At 46.6% G+C, this 21,046-nt stretch overlaps 1 protein-coding gene across 1 annotated transcript in view; it reads left to right on the top strand.

Annotated features, from left to right (window-relative positions):
• The first annotated feature begins 1,661 nt into the window (after window positions 1-1,661).
• Window positions 1,662-21,046, top strand: part of LOC116870652 (putative HLA class I histocompatibility antigen, alpha chain H) — a 36,017-nt gene continuing 16,632 nt past the window's right edge. The window contains 7 exon segments of the mRNA XM_032862564.1: window positions 1,662-1,792; window positions 5,241-5,299; window positions 6,073-6,212; window positions 6,969-6,978; window positions 8,789-8,853; window positions 8,856-8,993; window positions 8,995-9,040. Coding sequence (XP_032718455.1) covers window positions 1,662-1,792; window positions 5,241-5,299; window positions 6,073-6,212; window positions 6,969-6,978; window positions 8,789-8,853; window positions 8,856-8,993; window positions 8,995-9,040 — 589 coding nt within the window.

Below are 21,046 nucleotides of genomic sequence, written 5' to 3'. Positions count from 1 at the left end.
ACGTCTACACGACTGCATGGTTTGAGAAGCATCCAAGATCCTCATAACTAAAAAATCACCATCCACTTCTCCTCATTCCCACAATGCCTGAAATTCCAACAAGTAGTTCCCAGAAATCATAATCATTTTGGTGGTATTAAGGCACTGGGCCATTTGGGAGAAGTAACGAGTTATAATCAGAACTGTGTTGACCTGGTTATCTAATCATGACGCACTGCCACTGGTAGGAAGAGGTGGAGCCTGAGCCCCCAGGGACTGGGAAATCAGGGATAATGAGTCATTGTGACACAAGGGGGCAGGAGAGAGCAGGGATGACCAGGCCAGGAGAAGACCCGAACAGAACCTGGGCTGGGAAAGTGCCCCGACTGTTCCCGCCACTTGGGTAAGCTCCGGCGGGGAGACCTCACAGGCCACAGGAGTGTGATTCCTGGCTCTTCCACTTACAGATTCTAGGGATGATCTTGAGTAATTTTCTTCGCCTCTCTGCACCTATTTTCTGTCTGCAAGATGGGAATTAGAAGACCTACCTCGAAGGGCTACTGTGAGAAGTAAATGAGACTCCTGTTTATGGAGGACTTAGCTTGGTACTAACACAGGGCATGTACTTAGTAAACAAATGGCAGTTCGGACGGTTATGTTTCCAATGTGCCTGCCCTTCAGGCCTCATTGGAGGCCCAGCTTCTCGGAAGGTTGGCCACTTCCTTCTTGGAGCGTTTCTGGATTCCTTCATATGAGAACAGGGTCTCTCCGTGTACTGAGCTGGTAGAGCACGCGGCTGGTACTTCCTTCATAGCACTTACTGCTTGCTGCCATGTGTTTATTTGTGCGTTATATTTATTTATGTTTCATGCTTTAGTTCTCTGATAATACTCCGATAATACCGATAATACTCCGATAATAATCAGATGGTATCTGATTTTACCGTTCCTGACATTGCCTCACGATTTCTTGTACATCACAGATAACCAATAAATATAAATTGCCCCACGGATGAATATCTGTAAACCCTTGATCAATTATTTTATAATCCAGTGATTTTTCACAGTCTTTTGTAAAAAGGACCCCAACGGGTCATCTACAGGTTAAAGGGAACATGATTTAGAACGTGAAGTAACCACTGTCCCTGGTCTAAGGGCTGTTTGGTTGCATTGTTCAGACTTTCCAGCAACGTCTATCAGAGGCTGCTGGGTTGGGGCAGCCAATGTCCCTTAAGAGGCCGTTGGACTGGCCTGGACAGAAGACTAAATTCTAACTTGCAGATTTCAGTTCAGTAAGTGAGTTGATGCTGATACTCTGGTCATGAAAAGGGAGATGAAGATTTAATTTCATAATGATTGGAGCAGGAGGAGAGAATCGAAAGCTGAAATTGAATTGTATGAAACCCCAAAATGGTCAGAGATAGGCTTCTTCAAATGATTCAACCTGCATAATCATACTAGAAATCTGATCATCTGGGTTACGTTTCGATAGAAGCATCCTAAGGACTAATGTGCCACCAGAGAAAGGGTACCATGGATTTTCCCCTCTCTTCTCCATTCTGCGTTACAGACTTCACATCTGTCAATCAACTTCCCATCACGGCTGAGATAGCATTTTGGAAGCCCAACTAAGGAGCAAGCTTGACTTGTACTTGTAGATACAGCAGATGGGTAAGTGGGCCCATGGCAAACCAAGGGGACAGGACCGTGATGCCCCTGGAGCAGAGCCACGTGCAGCTGCACGAGGGGAGACGAGCAGATGATGGGCAGATGGAGACCAGCCTTCAAGGGGCTGAGCAGCCTTTGAAGTCAAGGCTGGCTGGTGGAGACAAAATGCTCTGAAATCAGGAACTGGATTGAGATCGAGGTTGGCAAAAGGGACATTACACAGTACTTGGACAGTATTGTCAACAGACCATGTTTCTATTTCCCTCCTATGAACTCAGACAATGCAGATTTTTATGAGGTTATATTTTGGTAAGAAAATGAAATTAGGGATGCCTGGGTGGCTCAGTTCATTAAGCATCTGCCTTCAGCTCAGGTTATGGTCCCAGGGTCCTGGGATTGAGCCCCACATGGACTCCCTGCTCAGTGGGGAGTCTGCTTCTTCCTCTGTCTGCCTCTCACCCTGCTTATGCTCACACATACTCTCTCTCTCTCTGACAAATAAATAAGTAAAATCTTTTTTAAAAATTCAAAAAACTGACATTATAACAATTATAAATATTATGTGTGGAGATAGTGTCAGTGACACTCATATTAGACAAAATCCTCCCATTATACTGTTATGCCGGAAGTTATTAATACTTTTTTTGTTTTTTTTGTTTTGTTTTGTTTTGTTCTTTGCTTGTTGGCATGTCCCAGGGATGTAGACCTCAGATGTCATAAGAAGAACCCCAGATTCCAAGGGAAATTCTATACCAATCCAGGTTCACTCAGAAACACAGCCTCTTTTCAAATCCCTTCTTCCTTCTCCTCTCCCATTCTTTGCCTGGAATTGATTTCTGTGAGGTTTTTTCCTTATGAATAATATGGTAGCAATTCGTACCTATTTCATTCCCCCTCACTCCCTCAGCTCCACTCACGAGCCTTCTTGCTGCTCCTGGAGCCAAGCCTGTCCTTTTCTCCAAGTGTTTGTATAGTCCCCCTGCCTGGACTGGTGTCCCCAGATAGCTGCCTGGCTCCCTCATCCCCAGCAGGCCCTTGAAAGGGGAGGTCTTTCTTAAGCACTGCTGTTTTAAATTGCCTTGCTTTGTCCCTTTGCCGCTCTGTTTTTCTCCATTGCACTTTTCAGAAGACATTTTTTGTGTTGTCTTCCTTCCCTCCATCTACTAGGGTGTAAGCCCCCAAGGGCAGACATTTTCATCTGTTTCGTCTGCTGTGTGCTCAGAGCCTAGAACCGTGCCTGGCACTCACATGTTTGTTGAATACACAGATGGATACTAAGAAGGCATGAGGACTTTTCTTCCTTCTGCCTCCCTCTCTAAAACAGTTAGGTATCTGCAGAGTAGCCACAAAACCTTTCCAGATGTGGAGAAATGGAAGAGTTTCAAAACTGGTTACAGATCCAAGCATCTACACGTTGTACAGATTCCAGACTAGGTGCAAATGAGATTTCAGCTCTGCTCCCCATTCGCCAGCCTGCACGTTCTGAAAAGTAACTTGAAAAGTATACATTCCAGGTTAAATAGATGCATATTCATTTCAGCATCTTTCCAAGCAGAGAAATAAAATGCTTTGCCAACAACTTAATTCACAAATATTTACGAAGCTCCTACCACGTGCCAAGCTCCCTCTGGTAGGCCTTGGCAGGAACCACAAAAGAGAGAAGTGAAGTCCCAGTCCTCAAGTGCCTTAGGATCCAGAAGGGAGTAGAAGGTAAGCAAAGATAAAGAGAATGGAGGCAGAACATGATAACTACTGATTTCAGCGTAGTATTTATACTGCTGCTCAGTCTCACTCTTAGTTTTATAAGAACTAACACTTCCATGATGAGAGACTCTTGTGTCCCAACTGAGAGCTTTCCACTGGTTGCTTCCTTATCCCAACCCAGATCCCCCCACCTCCCTGCCCCGGGAAGGAAAAGGGGGAAGAAAAAAGCTGAAAACAATGAAAAGGGCCTTGAGGCCTTACGTTCTGCCTAAGCCTGGGGAAGACCAGACTCCTCCATCTTGCTCAACGAGGCAACTGATGTGCTGGACCGCACTCCATGGAGGGGCCCACAGGGCTGGGTGCGTACTCTGAACCTGGCCTCGCCACCCCCCACCCCAGCTAGAGGAGCAGGGAGAAAGGAGAGGACAGTTCTGCTTTTATAGACTTGGTACAGTCAGGCAGGAGGGGCCCTGGCAGGACCTGGTTCAGTCTCAGGGACTCCTGTCTTCCTTCGAGGTTAAGGTAACGGTAGCCTGGCCTTGCAGTGGCCCATTCCCAAAGACAATCTCCATGTAATGAATGTTTTCAGAAACAGTTTTAGAGAAAAGGGAAGTATAGACAGGCTTGTGTACACCAAAGCCAAATGCCGACTGAACTATTTGGTGAGATGATTTTTTTCATACTTCTTTCTTAAATATAAATTTATAAATAAAGAGGGAGGAGTCAACATCATTAAGTAGTATTCAGCCTGGGGAATGGGAGCCCGATATAGTCCAGGGTTCCCTGCCATGGCAAGGGCCACATGCGAAAACGATCTGAGTGCTAGGGGAGTTCCCAAAGGGTCAAGAGCATTTGGCTGGGCAATCTGGAAACACTGTGGGGAATGTGTCTAGTACAGTCCCCGGATGTGGACGTGGTCCCCACATGACAGAGGGCCCCCGTCACCTACTCATCCCCGCCTTCCCCATAGGACAAGGAAAAGCACTGTGCTTTTAAAACGCTTTCTCAGGAGGCCTGAGTCCTAATGTGGTTTCTCTGGCAGATCTGGGGTGTGTGTGTGTGTGTGTGTGTGTGTGTGTGTGTGTGTGTGTGTGTGTACTTGAATAGGATAAGGTAGGAGCCCTCATTTACCCACTAAGAGCCTTCATTCATAAAACAAGGGCATGGAGAGCGCCTGGGTGGCTCAGTGGGTTAAAGCCTCTGCCTTTGGCTCAGGTCATGATCCCAGGGTTCTGGGATTAAGCACTGCATCGGGCTCTCTGCTTGGCGGGGAGCCTGCTTCCCCCTCTCTCTGCCTGCCTCTCTGCCTGCTTGTGATCTCTCTCTCTGTGCCAAATAAATAAAATCTTAAAAAAAAAAAAAAAAAAACAAAACAAGGGCATGGGTAATAGGATTATGAAGCCCTCTGACAGCAACCCCCAGGGGACCAGTGTGTGGTCCCAGGTCCTTCCACCACAAAGTCCAGAGTCACACTGCTTTCCACTTCACTTACAAGTTGAGATTACCCATAAAATTTCATCATAAGGTTTCCAGACCAGGACAAAAAAGCCTCCAGGTCTTGGGCTGGAGCTCTTAGGTCCTCTCCAGGATCCAGTTCCTGGGGTTCTGTGATTATGTAAAACAAAATAGCAGCTAGGTCCTGGGAGGAATGCAGCTGAACACAGGGCACTGATGTGGGCTGTGATGGTCCATGACTCTAAATATCTTTTTTCTTTGCATTCCTTCCAGGGACTGACTCGCTGACATATTTTCGCCTGGGCATTTCAGATCCCAGCCATGGGGTCACTGAATCTCTTTCTCATCCCATCATTACATATGGTCTCTTGGCAGAAGGAGCCGTGGGCTCCGAGGACGGTGGAGAACCCCTTGCCTGGTCCCTGGGAGGGGCAGGCTCGGCTGCCGAGGTCCTGAGCTAGAGCACCTGCAGAGTTACCATGATCACTCGGGGGGTGCAGGCAGCGGAGATGAAAGCTTGCCCTCACTAGCCCCCATTCCTGCGGGGAGTTCTCAGGGCTGATAGTGACCACGAGCGCTTGCTGAGTTGCATTCTTTTGGCAAAGCCTGGACAATCTGGTCGACCGCGTTCCATGCCTGCCATCTGCCCGAGCCATCTTCCAAATTCTCTTCCTCGGGAGCCCTTTGTCCTTTGCCCCCGATATCCTTATGCCACTCCCACTCGGGCTTCTAACCAGCATCTTCTCCCTTCTCATTCTAAATGTGACCATCTGGTGTCTCATTTCCTGGTGGCCAGGCTTAGCCAGCCACTTGCCTATGGACAGTGACATACTACATTAACTTTCCCAGGATATTTCTGGCTCTTGCATATCTTTCTCTCCTTTATTGCATTATAAAGTTTATTAATCGATCATTCCCATTATTGGATAATTCCCCAAGGCAAAAATTATCAGGTTCCTATGGCTTGCAAATATCTGTTGCTAGGTGGGTTTTGTGGTAGGAATGTCCTGGAGGCATGCCTGTGGGATGATGTATTCGGGGGCAAAGGAGGCTTCCAGCCATACCCGCAGTCACCCACTGGGTGCCCCCCTCTATGTCCCTGTCTAAACCCCTTCCTGACCCACATGTCTGAGCCAGGCTTTCACACTTACCAGAGGATGACTGGCTAGGTGTTGTTGGAGGACAGAAGCACTACAGTCCTCTGGCACGCCTACGATGGACAAGATTTCATTATCTTTTAATAAATACTTTTTCTGGATGGCTACAGATAATATGGCTCACACCACCAAGCGGGTGTGGAAGGCCTGTTGGCATGAGTTAGAATATCAAAAGAACTCACTAGAAGAAGAACGTGTTACCCCATTAAAGAGGTTTCTGGAGCATGGGGAAGATACTTGCAAAGGACAGGTAAAAAGAAGGGAGAACACCAGGTCCCCAGAACCCATGGTTTTATATAGAGCTTCCTCTAATCTAGGTCACCGTATTCTGAAATCCATCTTGTGATTTGGACTATGGTGATTGAGGACACCTGAAGTTAGGCACCCAGAGACCTGCGGCAGAGGGAAGCCGTTACACGCCCAAATCAGAAGGGGCAGGCGAAGGCTGGCGCCCAGAAGCGCCTTCCAGCAAGTCCCATGGCTCTGAAGAAGCACAGTCGCTGGCAGACCGCGGTGAGGTGCTTGGAGAACGGGTGCCCGAGAACCCCACCCTTGCTCTCCTCTGTCTCTCTGACATTTCCCGAGGATGTTCCTCCTTGCCAGTGGCCAGACCCTCCCAGGCCAGGGAGCGCTGGAGGGGCTGTCTGAGGAGCACAACCTTCCAGGGCACAACACAGAGCAGAGACTAGATCTGGGGGCTACAAGAGAGAGTAACTCGTGCACGGTGGGCTGTGTTTGGGTTCTAGGACTAAGATCAGTACTTCTCAACAGAAGCATGCACTGGAGTCAGGAGAACTGATTTTCCAATATATGTTATGGGTGTGTCAGGAGCAGGGGTTGCTATTATCAGAAAAAAAGTGGAGCTTGTAGATGCTAAGCTGGCAAAGCAATAATCTTGAGTAAAATAAACAGTTGTGATAATGCCTACAGCATAGACATTGGTGTGAAAAACGTGCGTGAAAGCACTTTGCTCTGCTTACACATCGTATCTCATTGTCGTTGCCAGACTGAAGAAGGTCTGACAGCTTAGGATCTGGCTGAAATCTGTGGCCAACTTGGGCTTGTACTGGACCCTTAGTCACTGAGACACTGAAGGCCAAGGCTAGGCAGGTTTGAAGAGGGGGCCCTAGGAGTCTCCACTCCCCAGATCTTGATGTGTGGCATTGCCTTTGACCGCAAACAAAGAGAACCCTTAGCTGCCTGGCCTTCTGCTCTCAAGGAAGGGAGAGAGAAACTGGGGAGACAGTAGGAAAACTGGAACAGAATTGCAATCAGTTGGGATTTGAGGGTTGATACTAATCCTGTTGATTCTCTCTGGGGTGAGGAGCTCTTTGGAAAGAAAGGGGAGAACCTGGGCTTCTAGGTTGTGTGGGAAGGATACGGGAAGTATGGTTTCAGGGTATCTGCTCCCCATCCAAGCCTCCTCTCCATCCACCATGACCTAATAAGCTGTCAACCCTTGGTCAAAACCCATTCCTAGAAAAGTATCTGGAAACAATTTCTTCTGGGTACTGTCAAAAAGCAGCATCTCTCCTTGTGGCATTCATATTTTATTTTTCATGCTGAGAAGCCTTTTTGTTCTACTAAATTTCATGCCTCAGGAGAAATAGAAAGAGGGTGTTGCTGAGGTAAGGCTCTTCCCTGTATCCAAGGGCCAGATAGTAAGGGGAGGCAGGGGTAAAAGGTGAGACCTACAGACGAGCGGGAGGCAGCTCCTTCCGGAACGCCGTTAGGCTCTGTGTGGCTCACATCTGGATGGGCCCCAGTTCAGCGGACATATTAAGGACAGCACCATCTGGAACATTAGCAGAATAATCAAGAGGAAGCGAGGCAGTTTTTTGTGGTCACTCTGGAGCCCCTTCATGATATGAATTTCTGGAGTTCCTTCGAGGGCATGACCATGACATGATCTATTGATTACATATTTGTGTTTCTGACAGTCAACTGTTTTAATCCATTTAGCTGTATAACAGAACACCATATGCCGGGGTACTTATAAACAATAGAATTGTATTTCTCACAGATCTGGAGACTGCAAGTCTGAGATTAGGGTGTCAGTGTGACCGGATGGGGGCCCTGTTCTCAGTTGCCCACGGTGGGCTTCTGACGGTGTCCTCACATGATCGGATTGGGCCAGGGATCTCTCAGAGCCTCATCTGTAAGGGCTCTAATCCCGTTCATGAGGGTTCCACTTAAGCACATCCCAAAGGCCCCACCCACTAATACTGTCACCCTTGCTGCTGGGTTTCAACATGGGAATCTGGGGGCGGGGAACATAAACATTCAGACCATAGCAGTTGTGAACGTGGCCACCCAAGGATGCCAGGCGGTTCAGAGCCAAACCAGAGCCAAGGTGGCTGGGATAGCTCTTTGCATGGATTTGAGAAAAAGGAAGCCTGAGTTCTGAACTCCAGGCTTTTGCTGAATTACTCATCACAGTCACACATGTTGTAACTCAGTTTTCCTTTTCTGTGACTCATAAAAGTATTTCAAAGGTTAACAGTAAATGATCCTGACACACTTTCCAAACACTCAAAACTATGAGGCTTTTCCCCTGCTTAGAGGACGAACATGGCTGAACTCCGCATTTGTCATTCCCCAGCATGCTGACCTGGTAGAAGGCACACAATAAATACGTTTGTTGTTGACGGACCTGGGCTCTGGCTCATCCTTGGTTTTGGATGTTTCCTGCATTAAAGAAAATAAATTGCAAGACCCAGTTGCCAAGTTCCAGTATTGTAATGCTCTACAACAATGTACCTACAACACTTGTGCTTAACTTTATTTCTTCTTCCTAGAGCCCCCACCGGTCAGAGTAAATCATAGCTTTTCCAAGGATTACAACTCCTTTCTGCAGAGTTCATGGCTTTTTCCGCGCCAACCCCCCTCAGGAATTTGCATGATCTGGTTGAAAAACGGGGAAGAAATTGTCCAAGAAATAGTTTATGGGGACATTCTTCCCAGTGGGGATGGAACCTATGGGACATGGGTATCAGCTGAGCTGGATGCTCGGAGGGGTGACCTCCACTCCTACCCATGCAGACTGTGGCCTCCGCATGGTTTTTCAGGTCCCCCAGGGTAAGGATGGGTTGTGGCTGTCTGGGGAGGAAGAGGGAGAGAAAGGGCAGGGCTGGAAGCACTGTGTGCTTTTTTAAATTGGTGGTTCTCTCACTCTTTGGCCTTAAAGCTCCTTTATTCTTAACAATTATTGAGGACTCTGAAGAGCTTTTGTTTCTGTGGGTTATTTCTATTACTCTTTACTGTATTGTAAATTAAAAATTGAAAAGATGGGGGCGCCTGGGTGGCTCAGAGGGTTAAAGCCTCTACCTTCGACTCGGGTCATGATCCCAGGGTCCTGGGATGGAGTCCCATATTGGGCTCTCTGCTCGGCAGGGAGCCTGCTTCCCTTCCTCTCTCTCTGCCTGCCTCTCTGCCAGCTTGTGATCTGTCTGTCAAATAAATATATAAAATCTTTAAAAAAAATTTTTTTTAATTGAAAAGATGTTTAAGTATCAGAAAACATAACCTCATATCTGTTGGCTGTCAGAGAGATCAAGCCATCACATGTCATGTAGCCTCCTGAAAACTCCACTGGGCACTTGTGAGAGATGCAGATGAAAAGAAACAGGGAAATCCTGACTTAGACCCCAGGGACTCCCTGAAGGGATCTTGAGGCCCCTGGGGCATTCAGATCACACTTTGAGAACCGCAGTTCCTCTCTTTCCATTTATCACCCCACCCAGAAAAGTAACAGTAAGTGAAAAGTAACAGTAAAGGAAGTAGTGCTGGGCTTCCTGCTGATCACAGGGACAAAAGTCCCCAACAGTTGACAGAGAAGGGGAGGAGGGCTTGTGGAGTTTTTCTCACTTGCTGGCTCTCAGAACCAGAAATGATCCTGCTGGGGGTCCACTGTGGGAGAGGCCGGAGTTGGCATCCTGGGGGGCGGTGGGGAGACAGAAGACCCCGCGCTGCGGGCAAGTGGAGGTGGGGATTCTAGGGGCTATAGACAGTCACTCCTACAGCTCCATACAGTCTCATTTTGGCACCAGCCACTCCAAGCTCCATTTACAAATGGGTTGGGCGTCACTTTGCGATCACAGGAGGACGGGGAACACCGCTCCTGCGAGAGAGGAAACACACACCATGGCTAGCGCTGGCAAGGAAAGTGGTCTGATTCACAGGCGAGACTGGGCACCTGACAAAGACAAAGCCCAACTCCCAAATCCTGTCCAGGTGAACTGCCCTCATAGCCCTTGAGTCAGAGAGGGTATGGCGATCGTGATTGGTCTTTTTCCAAACTATATCTTTATTATTAATTAATATCAACTTTAAGGGAATTTTGTCCTTGGTTTCAAGACTTGAGTAAGTTTTCTCCCAATCATGTGAAAATCCTTTTCTTTCTAAAATCATCTTTCAGGGCACCTGGGTGGCTCAGTCATTAAGCGTTTGCCTTCGGCTCAGGTCGTGATCCCAGGGTCCTGGGATCGAGGCCCACATCGAGCCCCACATCAGGCTCCCTGCTCCGCAGGGAGTCCGCTTCTCCCTCTCCCTCTCTTGCTGCTTGTGTTCCCTCTCTCGCTTTCTCGCTCTCTCTCTGTCAAATAAATAAAATAAAATCTTCTAAATAAATAAATTAATTAACGAATAAAATCATCTTGAAGAATAATCTTTGGAAAATGGGATTCAGGGTTAAGGAAAAGGGGACGGAGAAATGAGAGATATATGGGCTCTTGACACTTTGGGGAAAAATTAATTCACTCAATAACTATGTAGTTGATACCTGTTATGTTCTGGGGACTGTACTGGGTTCTAGAATATGGCAGTGCAAAGGACAGACATGATTCCTGCTGTCAGAGAGCTTGCAGGCTAGTCTTACAACAACATTCCCCTGCTTCTGGCTTCTTTAGATGCACGGATTGGTCACAGCATAATATTGATGAGACCTGGATTATGGATTTGAACCCGCTGTGGGCTACGAGTTCGGCTTTGCTTCATAACCACAGACTTCAATCTCAATTTAGATGATACTGCACAAAGCATGTTATTAGATCAGAGTAAAACCAGCCCCTTTACCAGAAAATCAACTCAGGAGTTAGTGAGTGATTGATGTTTTCTTTATAAAGTAGAGCACTAATCCCAACCCAATAAGAAATGGCTTCTGAAGCTAAATACGTAAATAAACAAATAAATAATGAATTAACTAACAATGACACCCCTTTCAAGAATGATACACACTATGAGTTCTTATCTCGTGGAGTTTGTGAATTTGAGTTAAAATTTGTCAAGTGCTAAGAGAATCTTGACGAAGCAGGCTAAAAATGTCAATGCTGGCTTCTCAGATTTTGCTGAACATTACATAATTTGTTTTTGAGCTATAAGAAAAATTGCATATATCTGACTAAAAACTTTTCCTTTCAGAGCAAAATGGAGTCACCAACACTTTTACACCAGATCAATGATTGGAGATATCTTCTTCCCAGTGGTTTTTCAGCTAGGAAGCATGGTCTCCTCTTCCCCTATAGACTCAAGTCCAGTGCTCAAAATTCTTGGCCCCATCCATGATAACCTATGGATATCATAGGTTTGAGCATTTATGGCAGAAAGATAAAGAATGATGAAATTTTTGTGAGATCAGAGAATCTCAGAACTGGAGGGAACCTTCTGATCCAGGACAGGAAACATTCTCTCCAGTGCCTCTGACTGGAGCATCCAGCCTCCCTGGGAACACCCCCAGTGCGGGGCAGCTCACGACACCATAATGTGCTCTTTCTCTTCTTTCACAAGAATGCTTATTATGCAAGAGTTGGAACCTCACAGGTGCCTTTGCTGTGACCCGTTGGATGGGATTGGATCAGCCCATGAGATTAGCCAGTGAGCTTCTACAATGGCCTGTGAATGGCTGGATCATTTTACACGTTTCCTGACCTGCGAGAAAGTGAAAGTGCCCTGTTCTTATGGCAAATCCGCCGGGTAGCTTGGAATCTTGGAAGTATGCCTGGTCAGATCTGTGGAAGTGATCTCATTCTTTCAGATGTTTGTGGGAAAGTAAGAACACTAATTATCAGATGTGTTACCATCTTCGGTGGCACCGCAGTGACGTGGACCCAACTGCAATCTTTAATGCAGAAGTGAGAGTATGTCTCAGTCTCAGACGGGGGTTCGATTCTTCCTCTACTGGCTTCTCATAGACAGGGCTGCCTCCCCTTTATACATACACTTATTCTCCACATGTATGCACCGGGAATAAAGCAAAGCTTCACATGCCCTCGATCTTCCTTATGCCCCTAAAATCCTCACCATCATTTATCTCTAGTCCTGCTGAATTATCCTAGGATGGACATCAGTGGCATTCATCTGTCCCGCTCCTCTGACCCTGCCTGACCACATACTTCAGCCCAGACACTTACTTCAGTGGCCCCAACTTTGACAACCGGCTTTGAACACGACCCTTGGGCTTGACCCTTCACTTCCCTTGACTGTGACATTTGTCCTCTGGCTTTAATATCACAACCACAGGTAAAGACAGTCTCAGTGTGCCAGGCCTTAAAGAACCCACCTGCCAAGCCTACCTATTGCTTCACTGTCCCCACCTACTTCCATGGATGAAGGTCCTCCTGTACGTCTCTCCCTTCTTGTGCCGGCTGAGTCTCAGAAGACCACAATTGTCCCCACTTCTCTTGTTTTCAGGGTTGCCATGGGCAATTCTTATGCCATCCTTTAAGCAGTGTTGCACTGTGAAGAGAGCAGCTTTATGTGGGGAATGGTTTCTCACCATTTAAAATAGTTAGGACTTGGTATATTTCTGGACAGACACTGACAGTGAAACAGGTGATATGTCTATGTAAATGTCTTGTCTCTCCATCCGCCTGGTACGCTCCTCAAAGACATGAATGATCAAAGCCTCTTTGTGCTCCCAGGGCTTTACCCTACACTTAACACAAAGAGAAAACGTCCAAATAGATGAAGGGGAGGAGACAGAGGCAAGGTCAAGGATGTGGTGATAAGACCTTCTGTAATGCGCTTGCTGCATTTCTGCTTCTCCTGTGGGGACTTTATGATTTAAAAGCTACATACATGTAACATACAGGGGTGCCTTTAAATAATACCTAACATGTTGTAAGCTTCGTTTTACCAGTGGGGCAAAAGTCCATTATTTCTTAATAATTTTAGACCTGTAATGGCTTTATTTTTTTAAAGATTTTATTTATTATTTGAGAGAGAATGAGATTGAGAGAGAGCGTGAGAGGGGAGAGGGTCAGAGGGAGAAGCAGACTCCCTGCTGAGCAGGCAGGCCAATGCGGGACTCGATCCCAAGACTCCAGAATCATGTCCTGAGCCGAAGGTAGTTGCTTAAGCAACCGAGCCACCCACGCGCCCCCATAATGGCTTTATTAACTCATTTTGCTGACCAGATGCTCATAACTGGAATCCATGAAATATCTGATAACATAATCTCAATCTCAAACACAACACCCTGTGCTGTCACCAGAATCAGGTTTTGACTTTGGGCTGTCTTGACCCAATATGTGGGTTAAGAACACAGGACAGAAATCTGTTCAACTCTGTTCCCTGCTCCTCTTCCTTCTTCTTCTTCCTCCTTCCTTCTCTCCCTCCCTCTCCTCCTTCTCCCTCCTCTTCACCCTACTTCTTCCTCTTCAACTCCGTTCCATTTATTATCTCTTTTCTTTCTAAGCGCATAGAGACCAAGATGTAGCTCGTTTCCATGGCAGTGTAACAGGCAGGGAAGGAAAGCAGTTTGGAGAGCAGTGTGAAGGTCAGATGAGGTTTTCCCGGGGCCCGCACTGCTCTTCCCCAGGGGTCCTGAACTGTCCCATCAGATGGCTGGCCTCCCTCCTCTGCCTCTCTCTCCTTGCTCCCGCTATTTTTGAGTTCTTCTGAGCCTTCCCTTATTTCCGAGGAGCTGCTTGGTTTTTCCTCTTCTATTTTTGGCCTGAGACTGTTTTTGTAGTTGCGGCCATGAGGAATAGTCATCCACGAGAGAGGCCAGTGGTCACTTTCTGGCACAGTCACTCAGCAGGGTCACACCTGATTTTGGGCACATCTGGGGTCTTTGTGTTCACATGTGCCGGTCAGGTGTCCCCACGCACTGATCACATGAGTGCATAAGTTCCGGGGCCAATAGATTAATTTATGGTGAGAAACACGATTGCCAATGGGTCAGATACGTGTCTCAGCTGGTCAGCAAATTTCCTGGCAGCAGAGTCTACGTGAGAACAGCTAATCAGGGTCAGAAGAGTGCTTGGTGGCCCCAGAATCGGTGCAAGGGGACACATTCTTGCTCTTTAGGTCCCCCTTTCACACACCATTTATTGGTTCACAGAGCTTTCTCCAGAGAGGAGAGGTACTTGCCTGAAGACTCAGACAGCTGGCAGTAGCTCTAGAAGGGAGCCCAGGTCTCCCAGCCCAGGATTTTTCCACTCGACTGAGGAAGAGTCCCTCACCACCCTTTCTGAAATGTCTTCACTACCCCTCTTTCTTTGGACATTCGCCATCTTTTAGCCTTTTATCTCTCTGGGACATCTCTGCATCTCCCTTTCTTACCAGGCTTCCTCTCTCTGATGTCCTTCTGGCTTCTGGTTGCCCTAAGTCGTGCAGGCTGTGTGACAAATCCCAGCTCTAGTGGCTTCAAACAGCAACAATCATTTTGTTATCTTCTACAGTCTGTGCGAGTCAAGAGTTTAGGTAGGGCTGGGCCAGGCCACTCTGGCTGGGGATTACAGTCAAGAACTTTCTGGAATTTGCTCCAGGTAGACTCAGAGACTCTCCATGTGGCCTGTGTAGATGAAACTGGGCTTCCTCACAGCAAGCTGGCCTCAGGGCAGCAAGACGGCTTCATGGCAGCTAGCCTCCCTCAGCAAGTATCCCAAGAGACCAAGGCAGAGGTGCATAGTATTTCTATGACCTAGCCTTAGAAGTCACAGAGCGTGACTTTTGCCATTCCCTAAGTCAAGACAGTCATAGAATTCTCCTCACTAACAAGGGGAGGGAACATAGACCCCAACATTCAATGATAGGATTGTCGAAGTCATGAAGGAAGAACACGGTGGTGACCTTTGGCAAGATAAACTTGTCATAACTGGCACACCCCACCATCCTTTCCCCGTCCCACCCTGTAGTGTTTTCTTAGGGTTGCCGTGACATTGTAAGGCTAAGTGGGTGGCTGCTGAAACAACAGAAATTTGTTCAAAATCAGTGTTGCCAAGGCCATGCTCCCTCTGAAGGCATCAAGGAAAGAACTGTTCTAGGATTCTCTCCTAACTTCAGTGTTCACGTGGTGTTGTCTCTCTCTCTCTCTCTCTGTGTGTGTGTGTGTGTGTGTGTGTGTCTGTGTCTGTGTCTGAATTTCCCTTTGTTAAAAGGATACCAGTCCTATTGGATTAGGAGTCCACTCTCTTCCAGTATGGCCTCATCTTCACTAATTTACATTTGCAAGAACTCTATTTACAAGTAAGGTCATATTCTTAGGTACTGGGGGTTAGCACTTAAACATGAATTTTGGATGGACACAAGTCAACCCGTAGCATACCCCTATCGGACCTCTGCAGGATCCCATCAATCCAGCAATGCTCCTTTTCCTTCAGCAGATCAGCTAGCAGTGAGGAAATCAAAGTAATTAAACGAATTCACCCTGTAGTGAGACTGAAAAGTAGTGCGCCTTACCTTAACTCCCTCTGAAAAGAGTTAAATCAAATGAATCTGGTGGAAGTTTGGATGGTTCTGGGGAAATGTAGGGAACAGCAATCCCTTCTTTAAATCATTCCGCTCACTTTTCTTCTATTGATAGGGCTTAGCGCCAAGCCCTGCAGAACAAGGAAAGGTGTTCTTGGCCTCTTGATGGTGGAAGGAGCTGTTTATTGGTTTACTTACCCAACAGCTTCTCCTCTTGAACCAGTGGCTTCTGATGCCTGCCACCTTTGATTCTCGGTGAGAAGGTCATGTTCTATGAGAAGGGGGATGCTTATGTCTTTCAGTAAGTTAAATATGAGTTCAGACCCCAGGACTCGGGACTCCCCTGAACATAGATTCCTGGAGACACTCAGAGCATAGGGACCCCCTGCGGAGGAACCCCCCTACCAGCACCACCAGACTGTGGCTCCAGGGGAATTCGCCAAAGCTTTCACTGTGACCTCCTTCCCCAACAAGCTTCTTTTTTGCTTCTCCACAGTTGGCTTTGCTGAGTTAAAAAAAAAAAAAAAGCAAATACAGCAGCCACTTACACGAGTGACTTATCGCATAGCAAGATAAATGTCATTTACGTCATCAGATGTATCTTTGTTGCATATCTTGTTCGATAAACTCTGTAAACTCAGCAAACCCTGCCCATGTACTCTATTTCTGGCTCCTGAACCAACTGAGGACATGAGCAGGGCTATAGCTAACCCATACGGAACTTTTGTGAAAATTAGAAAATCATTCTTTTTCTCTGGTAGACACTGACCCAGGCCAGGTCATGGCTTAGCCCAGCAGAACATAGAGAGGATTTCTACCCTGTTTGCCCTCTCAGTAGGGCATTCTTCTGCAGGGCTCAGCCTTATATGGCAGCTCTGGTCATAGCATCAGAAAATAGATGGAAATTGGCTGTAGACTAAGACGAATGAATTGATTTGGAAGGGAAGAGCGACGGTAGAAAAAGATAGGTCAATTCCTTCAAAACGGTAGAACTAGAAGCCCTGTTTGTATACCCGAAGAGCTATAATTATCTAAAAGGTTTTACATAATCCTATCATGGAGTTTATTTATGGCAATCTATTTTTAAAATGTTATGTCATATCACACAGTCTGTTTGCACAATGCTTTGTATGTATTAGTGACTCAGTAAATGCTTCTAGAATGAACCAGTACAGTATTTTAATTAGCTCGTCCTCCTGTACTGGTGCCAAAGAACAGGGTCATCTTACAACTGAAGTCATAGAGGAGAAATATCCCACCCAAGATGGTGCGACATTCCAGGGGCCCAGCATGAACACTCCAAAGGCTTGTCCGAGTTCTTCAAAGGTTTTAGCAACATTAACATTCTTTACTTAATACTCCGCCTTGTTATTGCCTAGTCTGTGACATGAGCGATCCCGAGCATTCTAACTACTCTCCTCCTCCCCCACACACGTTATCAGGGACAAAACCAGAATTCAGAGGTTCTCACACAAGGCACAGCTTTTTTTGAAGGCTCTGACAAGAGGTGCCAAGAAATGAATTCCCAGCCATCTTGATGGCCCAAATATCCAAAACCTAATATATATCTTTTATTCTTAAGGCCAGTGGAGCTGTTACATAATCTGAATTTTCCTTTCTATTGTTATGCGGGTATTTCGTTAATGAAAGTTCTTGCAATATAAATTTCATCCATTCGTATCAATGACCTGGGAAGTGTGTGAAACTGCTCCTTCTCAGTGGCACCGATGGCGTACAATTTTTCCCTATCCCCTTTCCTCCCTTCAGACTTAGCTGAACCCAGCAGGAACTTCTGCATTTGTCCTTGGCGGGGGTGGGGTGTGAGAGAATGTTGGAGACCAGAAGGTTCGGAGTCGGTTGGAGCTGGACAGTTGGAGCTGAATGGCGGCGGAGTGGCAGCTGGAGAGCTGGGTTGGCCCGGAGCCCTGGCAAGCCCAGACTGGGTCTGAGGCAAGTACCGTGGCAGCAGCCAGACCTTTGAAGAAGCAAAACAGGGGCCAGAGAGTGGGAACAACTGAGGAGAAAAACAGCTTCTGAGAAAACGGCTTCTCAAATGGAAAATACGTTCAGGGAACAGGAGGCTGCCGAGGAAATGGGAAGCCACCTGAATGGAAAGGAAGTGAAACCAAGAGAGAAAGGAGACATTCACCCCAAGCTAAGGCAGCCTTTGCTTTTTTTCCCTTTCAAGGTAGCAGTAGGGATTCCAAGGTGAATCTGTTATCCGAACTCAGTGAAAGTTCTACTTTTATCCTGAGCCACACGGTAGTGGCATAAATAGGGAATACTGGGAACACATGGAGAAGATACAAACTCTAAAAGCTGACAATCCTGGGGAAATCTGAAAGGTTGAAGTAATAAAAAGGAAAACATTTGGAGTCCCACCAGCTGCTAACACACAACCCCTTGAGGCACATTGAAAGACCTAAAAGCATGTACTCTGCGCATTACTCACAAAACAGTGACAAATACATGGTCTGTGCGTTATACACAACAGGAAGTTGCCAAACCAGATGTAACCCCCAGAGGCTGAGTAGTTGGGCTGCCCTCCACCTTACTTTTAAAAGATCTAATTGGTCATCGACCCCTGAGGATCAAGGAGGGCTGAAGATGAAGGCTAGCTACTCTAACCCAACATGGCCCTTGAAATTGAGATCAAATTTCAAAGCTCTGTAAACTTGCCCAGCTTCACAGACTTGAAATCACTCCATGGGATGACTTGTTTATAGCCCCCATGATGAAATTTTCAAGGACTGTCCCCTGCCAGAAGAAATTAGCAGTTTAGCTGTGTGACGCTGCTTAGGCTGTATTTTCATTAAGGCCACTAATTTTATTAACTCCCAATTTCTTGCTAATAATCTGCCATGGATATTGGCATCCAAATTAAATTCTTATGGCCTTCATCAGCTCTTCATAGGATGCATGTTCTATGAGGCCTGAGACTCCAGTGCCTGGCACGTGGTATGCACTCCGTATATGTGCATAGTGATTAAATGAATTTCCGTAATGCCCACTCAGAGCCAGACTATATAAGGCAATGGAGCCTGATGACATTTAGAAAATTAGCGAGCGCTGAGGCGCCTGGGTGGCTCAGTGGGTTAAACCTCTGCCTTCAGCCCGGATCATGATCTCAGGGTCCTGGGATCGAGCCCCACATCGGGCTCTCTGCTTGGTGGGGAGCCTGCTTCCCCCTCTCTCTCTGCCTGCTACTCTGCCTACTTGTGATCTCTCTGTCAAATAAATAAAATCTTAAAAAAAAAAGAAGAAGAAAATTAGCGAGTGCAGAAATGGCTCAGACATACCCTTATGAGCAAATCAGGTTCATATCAAAGAAAATGATTACGGAGAAGGTAATCTGGAACGTATTTCTGTAACATAGATCTTGGATTTTATGTTCGTTGAAGAAATACAACCCCGATGGTGACCTTTTGTGGTCATGCTAAAAAACACAGGTTGGATAAAACTTCAGACTGAAATAGGAGGGCTTGTATATCAGTATTCATTAATGAAGGAGAGGCGGGAGGGAGGCAAGGGTTGGAAGAGCCCAGAGCTGTCTCCCTCCCCGAAGCAGCTGGGCTGGGCTTCCAGGGCCAACCGGCAGTTGTGAGGGTGACATCTAGGAACTCAGAGATGTCTGGTGATGCAGAGTAAGTTCTAATCCGCTAGTTTCCTTTTTTGCCTTCCGCATTCCCCAACTGGCCAATCCTCAGAATTAACTCCCCCTCTAAACTCCTAAATGCTTTTTGGCTCTGCCCACTCCACACACACTTGCTAGCCTGTGTTGGTATTTATTCCTTTCTACACAGCCTGTCACTCCAGCTAGACCTCCGGCTAGATTCTGGCTTAACCCCTTAGGAACGCAGCTTGCTCATTTGGAGGGGAAAAAAAAAGAAAAAAAAAAACCATTTCCTTCTCTTTTACTTAAGATCAGGGTGATTTTAAATCATTTAACTTTTCTGCGCCTCACTTTTATAAAAAAAATTAAAAAAAAACCCAAAAAACAGGGCTAGTCTGGGCGCCTGGGGGCCTCCGTCCGTTGAGCAGCCGACTCTTGGTTTTTGTTCAGGTCACGATCTCAGGGTCATGGGATCAAGCCCTAAGTTGGCCACACACTCAGCATGGAGTTCGCTTGAGATTCTCTCCCTCTCCCTCTGCCCCTCCTGCTGCTCATGCTCTTTCTCTAAAATAAAATAAAATCGGGGCGCCTGGGTGGCTCAGTGAGTTAAGCCTCTGCCTTTGGCTCAGGTCATGGTCTCAGGGTCCTGGGATCGAGCCCCACATCGGGCTCTCTGCTCAGCGGGGAGCCTGCTTCCCCCTCTTTCTCTGCCTGCCTCTCTGCCTACTTGTGATATCTCTCTCTCTCTCTGTCAAATAAATAAATAAAATATTAAAAAATGATAAAAATAAAATAAAATCTTAAAAAAATAAATAAACAACGAGGGGGGTTTGTAAATGCCTGTCTCCCAGTGTAGGCATAGGAACTGAATGAGATTCGTGTGTGTTCGTGGGAAGGTGCAGAGCAGAGGGCGTGGCACATGCTGCATCCCTCTTCCTCCGGGGACGCCTCCTCCCTCCCCACATACCAGAGCGACCATTCATTGAGTGCTAACTGTGACACAGGCGCTTTACACACATGATCTGTGTGTGTCATAGCAGCTTTGGTAGCAGGGGTTCTGACCATTTTGCTGACCTTCGGATGAGTTATGTTTCTTTACAAGGTCGCAGTTACTAAGTGGCAAAGGCATGATCCAAACCAAGTCCTTCTCCACATACAGCTTGTGCTCCTTCCCACACACCACCCTAGCTGCATACACTAGGCACTCAAGCGATGCATGATCAAAACTGCAAGGTATCATCTACTCAAAACCATGTTCTATAAGGAACTCTGGGAACGAACCCAAGACAACTTTACAATGAATCAGAAAATTAATAAAGTCCCTTATCCATCTGTGAAAGTGTGAGTCTTTTTGCTTGGCTTTTGACAATGTGACTTAAATGCTGAATGAGGCCTGTAGGGCCAAAGGAAGCACACAGGAAGTTCTTAAACATTTCATGGAAATGTCAGTGAAGGCCATGGATAAGGGTCATTATTTGTCAACGCACGGCAGAAGGGAACAGCTGAGGTACAAAGGGGAAATTAAAAGCTCTTTAGCCTACAAACTCACCCAAGGTAGAGTCAGTGGTGCGCAGAATTTTAGATTTGGAGGGTTATGTTGTGAAATTCATTTCACAGATGAGAATGTTGAGGCTTGGAGGAAGCAAAATGATTTGCCAAAGAAACTCTGAAACCAATTGTAAACTTCATGTGTTTACATAAATACGTTCAACATCATTAGTCATGAGAGAAATTCAAATTAAAACCACAGTGAGAGGGACTGGGTGGCTCAGTGGGTTAAT

This window comes from Lontra canadensis, unplaced genomic scaffold, assembly GCF_010015895.1.
Source record: "Lontra canadensis isolate GAN:19392208 unplaced genomic scaffold, GSC_riverotter_1.0 scaffold24, whole genome shotgun sequence".
Taxonomy (NCBI): Eukaryota; Metazoa; Chordata; class Mammalia; order Carnivora; family Mustelidae; genus Lontra; species Lontra canadensis.
The sequence above is the reverse complement of the archived record's forward strand: the minus strand, read 5'-3'. Positions and strand labels throughout refer to the sequence as shown.